At 33.0% G+C, this 13,985-nt stretch overlaps 1 protein-coding gene across 1 annotated transcript; it reads right to left on the reverse strand.

Annotated features, from left to right (window-relative positions):
• Nucleotides 1–13,156: 13,156 nt before the first annotated feature.
• LOC120165205 lies at nucleotides 13,157–13,666 on the reverse strand. Its single transcript, XM_039174773.1, has one exon. The coding sequence runs from the start codon at nucleotides 13,664–13,666 to the stop codon at nucleotides 13,157–13,159; it is 510 nt and encodes a 169-aa protein (XP_039030704.1).
• Between the last annotated feature and the right edge of the window lie 319 nt (nucleotides 13,667–13,985).

Consider the following 13,985-nt stretch of genomic DNA (forward strand, 5'->3'; position numbering starts at 1 on the left):
TGATGAGTTAATCTTGGATTGATGATCTTTGTTGCACTCCTTACTCTGCTCGTCTTTGCTCTTACCCACGCGTGAATCAATACAAGCTAAGTATTTACTTAGTGAGGCATTATAATGTAAAGGAACTATAATTCATGCATAAATATATCATGGCTATTTGAAAATACAAACTAAATCGTATATTTCATAAGGATCAGTTAAAAACCATCTCATTTAAACCATGTTTCTTTCATATAGTTTTCGAAACTACTCTTAGTATGCTCAACATACCTCATTTTCTGTATATTGTACCTAATTATCTTTTATTTTGCCCAATGTATGTTAAATGAGAATGTAAAGTACATGCATTGCACCGAAGTGCCGAAATGGTCATTCATATTTTATGAATACCATGAGTGGCACCTTTTATGCCGATAATGCACCGTTATACATTAATCAAAATAGATCGATAATTTTCATTAGTGGCACCTTTTATGCCGATAATGCATCGTTATGCATTTTCATTGATGGCACCTTTTATGTTGATAATGCACCGTTATGCAATTTCATTAATGGCACCTTTTATGCCGATAATGCATCGTTATGCATTTTTATTAGTTGCACCTTTTATGTCGATAATGCACCGTTATGCATTTTCATTAGTGGCACATTTATACCGACAATGCTCTGTTATGCATTTTCATTAGTGGCACATTTTATGCCAATAATGCACAGTTATACATTTTCATTAGTGGCACCTTTTATGTCGATAATGCACCGTTATGCATTTTCATTAGTAGCACCTTTTATGCTGAAAATGCATTGTTATGCATTTTCATTAGTATTCATCCATTCATTTTAGAGTAGTTCATACTCTAAAACTTATTCATAATATCATTTCTATATACATTATGAAAATATACTAGAATGTTGTAAAACATACATTTAATAAAACATTCAAGGTTGCTCATCACGAGTCTTCCTCCTTTGATACAAGTACAATAAATGCACTCACTGATAAGCCTCACTAGTATGCTGTAATGATGTCCGACTATTCAACAACTTTATCTTTGCCCTTTTTCTTGCTTGACTTAGGAGATTGTTTATGATCTATACAAGCATCCATTAAGTACACATACCATACCAATATTAGTATACTCTCTAATATTTATACTTCTAATAATACTCAAAAGTACTATATTCAATTTCTATCAAAATTCCTCCTATCTTAAATTTTCCAGGCTCAATAGTATATGTACCCCTACCATGGTATCGATACTTCTATATTATGGTGTCGATACTCCCTTTTAATATCTATACTATTTCCACATTCTAGAATCCATGGTATTGATATCTTCTTCTTAGTATCGATACCCATAGCAGTATCGATACTAATTGCATCAGTATCGATATTGTTCATCGTAATTCTTAAAATTTAAACCTATTTTCCATTTTCCAAATTTTCCATTTTTCAACTCGATTTTTACCCAATTTTCATTTAAATCACTTACTTTTACCTCAAACAATATCCTTAAACTTAACATCACTTAACTCAACTAGCTTTCCTCCATTTAGCTTCTTATAACATATAAATTCTCCAAAGAACATCCCAAACTAAGAATCATACTACTTTTTCATACATGTTTTTAATCACATACAATGCTTCTAATCACTTATTTACTTAGTTGACAAGTCAAATATACTGGCAAACCTCAATAGAAACTCATATTTCAACATATCATTCAAAAACTCATTTTCTTCAATCTCAAATAAATCATCCATCTCTTAGTTTTAATCATCTTTAACCTTTCCTTAAGCCTCTATAACACTCAAGGTTTCAATACCATCCATTAAACTAAATGAAAAACCAACTTGGAGGAAACTCACCTTTGGCTACGGAGTGAACGGGCACACGGGAAGAGAAGATAACTTAGCTTCCTTTTTTTCAACTTTCCTTTTTTCTTACTCATAAATATCCTAATAAAAATGAATTTTAAATTCATTTCCTTCTAAAGGTCTAAAATACCCTTTAATTCTTTCATTCTTACTAATTAGTCTTAAACACAATTTCTAAATCATTTTTTATACTTTACCATTTATTCAATTTAATCCTCCAAATTTTTAAATCATTTCAATATAGTCATTGACCTAATATTTGGGGTATTACAATTCTCCCCTTAAGAAAATTCGTCCTCGAATTTAAAGAAGTACTTGATACGAAGAGGTGTGGAAAATGCTTCCTCATGTCCTCATCTCTTTCTCAAGTAGCTTCTTCCACCTTATGGTTTTGCTAGAGCACTTTAACTAAAAGAATCTTCTTGTTACGCAGTTCATTGTTTTCTCTAGCCAAGATCCGCACTGGTTCTTCCTCGTAAGTTAAATCTGGTCGGAACTCTATTTCTTCGAGTGTTATGACATGATGGATCTGATCAGCACCTTCTGGGCATCGACACGTGAAAAAATTATGGATCTTATCCATATCTGGAGGTAAAACTAATTGATATGCTACTTGTCCGACCCATTTAAAAATCTCATAAGGTCCAATGAATCTCGGACTCAGCTTTTCTTTGCACCCAAATCACAATACTTTCTTTCAAGGCGACACTTTCAGAAATACCTTGTCTCCGACTTGAAATTCAATTTCTTTTCATTTCAAATATGCATAGGACTTTTGTCGATCGTAGGCTATCTTTAGATTATCCTGAATAATTTCCACTTTCTTCTCCATTTCTTTCATCAAATTTGAACCAACTAGGTCTCAATCTTTTAGTTCAAACCAATTTAATGGTGCTGAACTTCCTCCCATACAAAGCTTCATATGGGGTAATCTTAATACTCTATTGGTAACTGTTATTATAGAAAATTCCGTTAAAGGCAAATACCTTTCCCATGACCCTTTAAACTCAATCACACATGCCCTTAGTATATTCTCTAATATCTGAATAGTTTGTTCTGACTGCCCATATGTCTGCGGATGAAAAGATGTGATGAAATTCAATCGAGTACCCAATGTCTCTTGCAAGGACTTCCAAAATCTTGAAGTAAACCTTGGGTCTCGATCGGACACTATCGATATAGGCACTCCATGTAGCCTAATTATCTCTTTTACATACAATTCCGCATATTTATCCATCGAGTAATCTTCCCGAACTGGAATAAAGTGAGCTACTTGGTCAATCTGTCTATAATTACCCATATCGAGTCCTTTTTACCTGGTGACAAAGGTAGCCCTGAAACAAAATCCATTGTAACTCGTTCCCACTTCCACTCAGTAATGGATATCGATTGTAACAATCCAGATGGCACTTGATGTTCAACTTTAACTTGTTGACATGTCAAGCATCTCGCAACAAACTCTTATACAACTCTTTTCATACTAGGCCACCAATAACAACTCTTTAAATCCTGATACATCTTATTCTCGCCCGAATGCATCGTCAAAGGACTATAGTGTACCTTAGAAAGAATATATTTCTTCAGCTCATCATCATCGGGAATGCAAAGTCTTCTACGATAATATAAACATCTATTATACATCATTTTAAAGTCTTTGACCTCTTTTTTCTACTCGCGCCATTGTTGCCAAGCATTTCTCATCTTGACCTTGCAACTCTTTTATCTGATCCAAAAGCATCGACATTAACTTAAGTTCAGCAATAAAGCACAATCTTCCTTTAAAGACATACGCGCGTCCAAGGCCTTTAGAGCGGTAAAAGTCTTTCGGCTAAGTGCATCCACTACCACATTAGCCTTTCTGGGATGATAATCAATGATCAAATCATAATCGTTTAAAAGATCGATCCATCTTCTCTGTCTCAAGTTCAGTTCTTTATGAGTCAGCAAGTACTTTAGACTCTTATGACCCGTATAAATATGGCAACGCTCACCGTACAGATAATGACACCAAATTTTCAAAGCAAACATGACTGCTACCAAATCAAAGTCATGTGTCGGGTAATTTCTCTCGTGATTCTTTAGCCGTCTTGAGGCATAAGCCACAAATTTTCCGTCTTGCATAAGTACACATCCTAATCCATTGTGAGATGCATCAATAAAGACTACATAGTCATTACCCGACTCAGGTTGTAAGGGCACTGGGGCCTCTGTTATGATTCTCTTTAACATTTCAAAACTTCTTCGCATTTCTCTATACAAACAAAAGGCAAATATTTCTGTAACAACTTAGTTAGCGGTGAAGCTAACATTGAGAAGTTCTTCATGAACCGTCTATAAAAACCAGCAAGCACCAAGAAACTCAGAACTTTAGAAACATTCCTTGGGGGTTGCCAATCCACTATAGCTTGAATCTTTTTGGGATCTACTCTTATTCCTTTTGTGGAGACTATATGACCAAGGAAAACAATCTCATCTAACCAAAATTTACACTTGGAAAATTTGGCATACAACTTTTTTTTTCTCAAAGTGTCTGAAGAACCACTCGGAGATGAGCATCATGTTCCTCTTTTGACTTAGAATACACCAAAATATCATATATAAATACCACCATGAATTGTTCCAAGTAAGTTTGGAATACTCAGTTCATTAAGTCCATAAATGTTGCAGGAGCATTAGTTAATCCAAATGGCATCACCATAAATTTGTAGTGTCCATACCGAGTCCGAAAAGTTATCTTTGAAATATCATCCTCTTTTATCTTTAATTGATGGTACGCCGACCTCAGGTCAATCTTAGAGAACATTGTTGGGCCTTTTAATTGATCGAACAGATCATTAATCCTCGGAAGAGGATACTTATTCTTTATTGTTACTTTATTTAACTGACAGTAGTTGATTCATAATCGCATAGACTCGTCTTTCTTTTTCACAAATAGCAAAGTCCTCCCCAAAGAGAAATATTGGGTTTCACAAATCCCTTATCGAGTAGCTCTAGCAATTGAGCTTTTAATTCTCTTAACCCCGTTGGAGCCATTCGATATGGAGCCATGGAAATAGGTTCAGTACCCGGGTAAACCTCAATCTTGAATTCTACTTCACAGTATGGAGGTAAACCCGGTAACTCTTCCGAAAAAACATCCGAAAAACTCCTTAACTATAGGAATATCATTAGCTAGGAAAGCTATTCACCCCTTTGACATCATTTCCTTTGTAGTCATGGCTGATATCACATTGGCTAGGAAAGTTATTCACCCCTTTGACATCATTTCCTTTACAGTCACTTCTGGTACTCGAGTGTCTATCACATTAGCTAGGAAAGCTATTCACCCCTTTGACATTCCTTTGCAGTCATGGTCGATATCACATTGGATGGTGATTTCACTTTTTTGCCGATCACTACTATTTCGGAGCCTTCCGCATTCTTAAAAAAATAAGCTCTTTTTGCAGCAATCAACCCATCCATGATGTGGAGACAACCAATCCATGACCAAAATGATTTCAAACTCATCGAAGGGAAACTCTATCAAGTTTTTCGAGAACACATCCCCTTGAATCTTTATCAGGCATTTTCTATATACCCGATTTACTCTAGCACTGTGACCTATAGGGTTTACCACTATCATCTCAAAAATAATTGTTCTAAAGGAATTCCTCTAGAAAGAATTTCCAGGTCACTTGTTCTGGTGGTGCATACATCGTAGTATTTAACCACCATACTCATGTTGATCCCCTAAATAAAGATACAACTCCACCCAGATTTTCTGAATCCGAGCAGTGAAGACTTTCAAGAATTACCATAACATCATTCATCCATAAGTCAACCTCCATAGGACCTTCATCCTCTTTGCCCCAAAACTCATGAGGTCATAAACTCTTCAATTCTTTTGGGATCAATATCCTCAGTATTCTTGGAGTAGGGGGAGGCGGAGGCGAGGAGGTTGGAATCAAGTCAATATGGAGTCGAGAGCTTATATAAAGAATCCAAACTCTGGCACGGGCATACCTTATGTGACGGTGCGCTAGCGTTCTCAAATGGAATCATATGCTCACTATTCTCCTCATAGCTTTCGCTACCCGATCCCCCTCTATTTTCTCATTTAGCTGCTCTTCGCGAGTTTGAAAGTTAGTAATAATACTAAAGTTAGTAAGGAGTGACATAAATCACACTCTAATGACACCATATCAGTAACCTTTCAATCTTAATAGCATGTAATCCCTTTTTCTAAATTCAAATAAACCTAGTTTCGGCTGAGAATCGGCTAAACTTGTAGCTTTAATACCAATAAATGTAATACCCATTTCCCATATGTTCCCGTACACAAGTCACAAGTGTCACATGTCTTTTAAAAACATTTTCTTATTTGTAAACCCATAAAAGTTTGTTTCAAAAAAAAAACAAAACATTTTAATATACGATAAAACATTCATTGTAACATATTACAAAGTATTAACTTGAATACATTAAAGAGCATTTTTCTTAAATTCATATACATGCCATCTAATTATCAAAACAAGACCTGATTGTACTATAGTTACTGATGAGTCAACCTTGGATTGATGATCTCTATTGTACTCCTTACTCTATTAGTCTTTGCTCTTACCTATACATGAATCAATACACACTAAGTATTTACTTAGTGAGGCATTATAATGTAAAGGAATTGTATTTCATGCATAAATATATCATGGCTATTTGAAAATATGAACTAAATCATATATTTCAATTAGATTAGTTAAAAACCATTTATTTAAACCATGTTTCTTTCATATGGTTTTTGAAACTACCCTTAGTATGCCTAGTATACCTCTTTTATTGTATATTGTTCCCAATTATCCTTTATTTTTTCCAATGTATGTTAAATGAGAATTTAAAGTACATGCATTGTACCGAAGTACCGAAATGGTCATTCACCTTTTATGAATACCATGAGTGGCACATTTTATGTTGATAATGCACCGTTATTTATTAATCAAAATAGATCGATAATTTTCATTAGTGACACATTTTATGTCGATAATGAATGGTTATGCATTTTCATTAGTGGCACCTTTTATGCCGATAATGCACCGTTATGAATTTTTGTTAGTGGCACCTTTTATACCAATAATGCATCGTTATGCATTTTCATTAGTAGCATATTTTATGTCGATAATGCACAATTATGCATTTTCATTAGTGACACCTTTTATGTCGATAATGCAAATGCATTAGTGGCACCTTTTATGTTGATAATGCACCGTTATGCATTTTCATTAGGTCACATTTTATGTCGATAATGCACCGTTATGCATTTTCATTAGTGGCACATTTTATGCCGATAATGCACCATTATGCATTTTCATTAGTGGCACCTTTTATGTTGATAATGCACCGTCATGTATTTTCATTAGTGGCACCTTTTATCTCGATAATGCACCGTTATGCATTTTCATTAGTGGCACCTTTTATGCCGATAATACACGTTATGCATTTTCATTAGTGGCACCTTTTATGCCGATAATACACCACTATGCATTTTCATTAGTGGCACCTTTTATGCAGATAATGCACCATTATGCATTTTCATTAGCATTCATACATTCATTTTAGAGTAGTCCATACTCTAAAACTTATTCATAATATCATTTCTATATACATTATGAAAATATACTAGAATGTTGTAAAACATACATTTAACAAAACATTGAGGTTGACTCATCGTGAGTCTTCCTCCTTTCATACAAGTACAATAAATGCACACACTTGATAAGCCTCGCTAGTATGTTGTAATGATGTCTGACTATTCGACAACTTTATCTTTTTCATTTTTCTTGCTTGACTCATGAGCTTGGTTATGATCTAAACAAGCATCCATTAAGTACACATACCATACCAATGTTAGTATACTCTCTAACATTTATACTTCTAATAATACTCAAAAGTACAATTAAATTCAATTTCTATCAAAATTCCTCTTATCTTAAATTTTCCAGGCTCAATAGTATCGATACCCCTACCATGGTATCAATACTTCTATACTATGGTACGGATACACCCTTTCAGTATCGATACCATTTCTACGTTCTGGAATCCGTTGTATCAATATCTTCCTCTTAGTATCGATACCCACAGCAATATCGATACTAATTGCAGCAGTATCAATAATGTTCATCGTAATTCTTCAAATTTAAACCTATAGTATCGATATTGTTCTTCTAGTACCGATACTCTTACCCATATTTTCCATTTTCAGCTCGATTTTTACCCAATTTTCGTTTAAATATCTTACTTTTACCTCAAACAATATCTTTAAACTTAACATAACTTTTCCTCCATTTAGCTTCTTATAACATCTAAATTCTCCAAAGAACATCCCAAACCAAGAATCATACTACTTTTTGATACATGTTTTTAATCACATCCAATGCTTCTAATCTCTTATTTAATTATTTGACAAGTCAAATATACTAGCAAACCTCAATAAAAACTCATATTTCAATATATCATTCAAAAACCCATTTTCTTCAATCTCAAATAAATCATCCATCTCTTAGTTTTAATCCTCTTTAACCCTTCCTTAAGCCTCCATATCACTAGGTTTCAATGCCAGCCATTAAACTAAAGGAAAAACTAGCTTGGAGGAAACTCACATTTGGCTTTGGAGTGAACGGGCACACGGGAAGAAGGAGAAGAGAAGATAACTTAGCTTCTTTTTTTCTACTTTCCCTTTTTCTTACTCTTAAATACCCTAATAAAAATGAATTTTAAATTTATTTCCATCTAAAGGACTAAAATACCCTTTCATTCTTCTATTCTTACTAATTAGTCTTAGACACAATTTCTAAATCATTTTCTTATACTTTACCATTTATTCAATTTAATCCTTCAAATTTGTAAATCCTTCAAATTTGTAAATCCTTTCAATATAGTCACTGACATGATATATGGGGTATTACAATTATTGCATATTGTATTTTTTTATTTCTGATCTAATTTTACAATTGTGCCAACTGCAAAAAAAACTTGGGTTACCACGCATTTTTGCATGGGGTAAGAAAGATGTGGTTTGAATTATGACAAAGTTAAAAGTGGAAAGACGCAAAATGAAAGAAAATGTAATTAAAGTAAAATTTTGTTATTAAGCATCGAATAACATCGTTTAATATTATAATTTAAATTTTGAAGGTTATTCCTGTGGAGGAAGAGAATTTTGAAGAGAAGGATTTTTGCTAAGGTGAGTTGTGTGAATGAAACGGTGATGGAGAAACTGGAACTATTTATGTTTGACTTGGTTCTTATTAAACAAATGTTTTTTGAGGTTTTGGATAAACAAATCATAATTGAAGAAGCGATTGAGACCCTCAAGTTTAATGGAAGGAATATAAGGAAAATTTGAATTTAAAATTGGATAGAGTGGTGGTGGATAAAGTAGATAAAATGAGGGGTGAAATAAAAGAGATGAGGTGTTGTGTTGTAGAAATTAAAAAAAATCGTTCATGAGGTTGATGAATTGAAAAAAGATTTAGTGACGAATGAATTAGTGAATTTAAGGTAGAAATGAATGAGATTAAGAGTTACATTGGATCAGTTGAAAAGAAATTTGATGTTATGAAAAATAATAATAAACGATTGTTTGATGGAGTGAAGGTGAAGGAAGATATAGATGAGCCATTGAAAGGTCATGAGAATAAGGGGGTGTCTGATTCTGGATTGGAGATATCTAATATATTGATTGAGCATGAACTTGATTCTAATTGTCGTGAACCGCAGAAAAAGTAAAAGGTAAGATGAATAATAGATATTGAAATTGATGTTGTTTCTTGTAGTGTTGTCACTAATATAAGTTTAAATCTAAATTATAGGTTGCAGGATCTATAAAAAAGGTTACTGAGAAGCAATTGTTGTTAGAGTGGAAAGATGAACAAATTCGTTAGAAATTAAAATACCATTGGAGATGAATATTTGTGGATGCATATTTTTTGCTACATAAATGGAAAGAATATTTGTGTGCTTCATTATTTGTATTATTGATAAATATTTGTATTCGTTTTTTGGCTAATGTCTCGGGTTCAAATACCGTTGGGGTTGTGGATTTTTAATACGTGTTGTGTGATTATATATGGAATAGTTTATGCCAAAGAGATAAGTATTATATATTTTAGTCATAGTTAAATAAGTTATGATTTGAAAAAATATAACCAAACATACTTTTGACTCAACTAAGTTATTGTCGAATTTAGGTTGCAACACATTACAGTACATGACACAGACACATTAAAACCGAATGAATGGGTTGGTGGAGGGGTTAGTTGAGAACTGTAATTAATTTTTTGTTTGTTTAAAGTTATATTGATATGCAATTTAGTAATTATTTTTTTTAATTACCATTGTTAGTTTATTGATATGGTCAGATAGACGCTGGTGTGGGAATCTCTTAAGAGTACAAGTTCATTAATGATTGTGTTCTTTCCTAGCAACATATCAGTAAGTTAAATTACTAAATGTATATATAAAATGAAGTGTTATGGATGGGAAATTAGTAACTATTTGAAGGGGAATTGCAGATCATGATGTTAGACGAGAAAGTACAATATAAGCATGTTGCGGATATTTATGGTCCCGTGATGAATGACTATGCTCTCATTACCATAATGTACTATGAGGAAGTATTATATTTTCTTAAATAACATATGACATGTAATTAAGCAACTTTTGTTTCCAATTAATGACAATGGAATCCATTGGTATTTGTTGGTGTTGGATATGATTTTGCGAGAAGCAAGGGTATATGATCCTCCTGTTTCAGCAAGGGCAAAAAGGAGAGTCGAAGAAGCGAAAAAATTGGTGATTAACTTGTTGAAAAATGTTATTTATATTGCATGTTGTGTTTTATAAAAAGGTGGCGATCCAAATTGAAATATTTTAATGTAGATGACATCATTAGAAAATGGTTTTAGTAATTCAATTTTTAAGGAGGATTTGGGATGCCTAAGTGCCATTGAAATATTTGAATTTTTTGGTGAAGCAAATGAAAGAGCAATCGAATGGGTATTTATTTTAACAATTTTAAAACTTAATTTGTCTAATACTTGTAACAATTGTACGAATCGTATTTGAAAATCAATTATATTGCTCAGAAATGATTGCGACGTTCATGTGATCAGGAGAACGCAAGCGAAATTTGGGGATAAGAGAGGAAAAGATAAACGATTAGATAAAGTATATATTTATAAAATTTAAATACAATTTAAAATTAAATGATGTGGTAATGGAATGACAATTCGAATATAGTTGTTGGAGATTAGGATCATATGAGAATATTAATCAATCTAGTTTCCCATGAAAGAAACTAAGAAGGGATGAAATCAGTCAGGGTAGCTTGAATTGTAAGCGCGACAAACAGAAAGATAGTAGTGTTAGAGGGAAAAACTTATGGGACTAATTACTAATTTTTTATGCAGGTTAGTTCAGAAAAGGTAAAACTAATTTTTTTGTACATGTAAGTCTTACATATCGGGTGTTATTATCGTTACCGTATATGTAGATTAGTACTTCAAAGTCCGTATGGAGATTGAAATTTGGAAGGAAGAGTAAAATTGTAATACATTATGGTAAAGAATATATACCAACTGACTCACATAATTATTATCATTTATGTTACTCCAAGAATGTTCCATGTATTCATCCTTCAAGAAATCAGGCTCGATTGGAGGTGAAATTGTTGGCAAACTGAGTTTCAATCATATACAAGTAACTTTGTTATGTTCCTCACGTTTGCAGAACCCATATCACTTAATTTTGGTTTGAACCTTTTTCTTTGGAACTTCTTTTCATTTACTTGTTTACGTGGAGGGTTGTAAATGCCATGAACTTCTTTTTTACGTTGAGATGAATCTTTTATAGTAAACACGTCTTCAAATTCTGCCGTTAGGCTTTTCATCTTATCCCTTGCTTTTTTGAAGGACTCATCAATCTTTGATGCAATGTAGCATAATCGAGTTGGAGTTACACATAGATAAGAGAACTATGTTATTTGCATAACCTCGGTGGTACATTGAAATCAACAAAACATGGTGCGAAAATCTTTGCATCCTTTGTCCACCTACTAAGAATCAAAGAATTAGGCAAAGATGTGTAATCCATGCTCTTCACTACTTGTAGTTGATGTCGAAATTGAATTTTGAATGTCTCAAATTTTCTACAAAAGCATGTTAAGCTTTCTAAAATGAGGTCTAAACAAATTTCAAGAGTCTTGTTCTTGTCTTTGTACTTTGACAACAAAAAAGTTTGTCATTAATCTAATATTTTCACATGTTTCTGAAGTTGGTACAATGTCTCCCATTGATGTTCTTTTTGGAAAATACTAAATGATTCTCATGTATATACTTTGGCAGCATTGCTTTCTAGATTAGTAAGTTTTTTATTTGGAAAGGTTTCATTTGTGAACTTAAGAAATCCACTTGCAACTCGTTAATATGTATTTGGCTAATTCCTTCATCAATTACAAGAACAACATCTAAATATGTATTCTTATTTGCCAATGCAATCACGAGTGAATTATTCATAGACTCGCACCTTTGTGCAGACCTAATATTGGCAAAGAAATGACCGTTAGATACGCTTGTGACCATAAGTGACAAGTATTTCCCTTCTCAATCACCCATGGATGATTTTCCATATTGGATTCAAAAACAAGTAACTGTCATTGTATATCAAATTCTTCATTTATCCACCATGCAGACTTACATTTAGAAAATACAATTGTAAACTTCTTGTCACCAATGTTAGTTTGTGAATTGCAAGAAATATGCCATGAACATAATATGTTCTTAGAGAAAGGGATAACAAATTTGATTTCCCTCTACATAGCCCTATCCCCATCGTTGATAACTAAAACAAGTGTTTTATTCATCATGGCCTATAAAAAATCATGTAGAATCCATTCGGTCATTTGAGTGGTTTCATCTGCGATGATAACAGTAGCAAATACTATTGTGCTATGATGATGATTGACACCGACAATAGGGCTTATTGGTCAACTATATTAATTATCTTTATACGTTGTGTCGAAAGCAATTACATCACCGAAGCAGGTGTAGGTTGATTTTGACCTTGAATCGACCCAGATAAGATTGTGTAATGCTCCTGATCTATCGACTTATTAGGTCATAAAAAACATGAGATCATCTTGTTTCTTAAAATCAAAGTAGGATATTAGTGTATTGACATCCCCATCAGTAATTTCTTTCGTTTTTCCCCTTTCAAGTACATTGTAAAGGTATTTATGTGTAAAGCCAACATTTTAATAACAAATTGCCTGATGCTTGAAATAATTCATAACCTGTGATGTACCAACACCAACTTCTTCCAGACCAGTCTCAGTGACGGCTCTATTTGAACGCAAAAATGGTGTCATAACATTTGTGTAAAATTCATGATTACATTCCTTATTAGCTTTACTTACAACCCATTGATCTTCAGTTTCTGTTGCATTCACTACTATTCTAGCTTTGCAATTTGTTTCTATGATTGCCTGATGAGCACATTGACAATCAACATTATTTAATTTTGATTTCTGCAACCCTTGTTTCAAACAAAAAAGTTCTTCTAACTTCACGTTCTCTTCTTTATATATCCGTGTTGTTCCTTGTTGTGCACTAAAATCACGCTTCTTTGCATATGTTATATATAAATCCCAAGCTTGATCACGAGAAGAAAATAGCACCCCAAGAAACTTTTGAAAAACATCTACAAAAACTGGTTCTTCACATTTTGCATTCGGAGTAACTTTGTATGATGCAACATGGTCCATTTTTAATCGATAGTGGTCCCTAAAAATATTTTCTTTATTCAGTTTAACATGAGTTAAGTTTTCATCTTAGATGAATCATAGGTTCTTTTTACATAAACCAGTGACCTGCTGGATTAGGTTGGGAATTATGTCATGGTTGTTGAAGTTTTACTACTACATTTATTTGTTAGTATAATGTTTTGTGTGTTCATTTAATATGAAGACATTGCTCTTGTATATTAAGTATCGAAACAATTAGAACAAGTATCAATACAAATATAAATAGTGTCCATATGAATAGAATAAATATCGATATTTCATATTTCAAACCTTAATTTTT

Source organism: Hibiscus syriacus, unplaced genomic scaffold, assembly GCF_006381635.1.
Source record: "Hibiscus syriacus cultivar Baekdansim isolate YM2019G1 unplaced genomic scaffold, ASM638163v2 tig00111582_pilon, whole genome shotgun sequence".
NCBI classification, from domain to species: Eukaryota; Viridiplantae; Streptophyta; class Magnoliopsida; order Malvales; family Malvaceae; genus Hibiscus; species Hibiscus syriacus.

Excerpts from the sequence above, each read along its gene's own strand:
- LOC120165205 (XM_039174773.1), bottom strand. The coding sequence starts at position 13,666 with ATGGACCATGTTGCATCATACAAAGTTACTCCGAATGCAAAATGTGAA.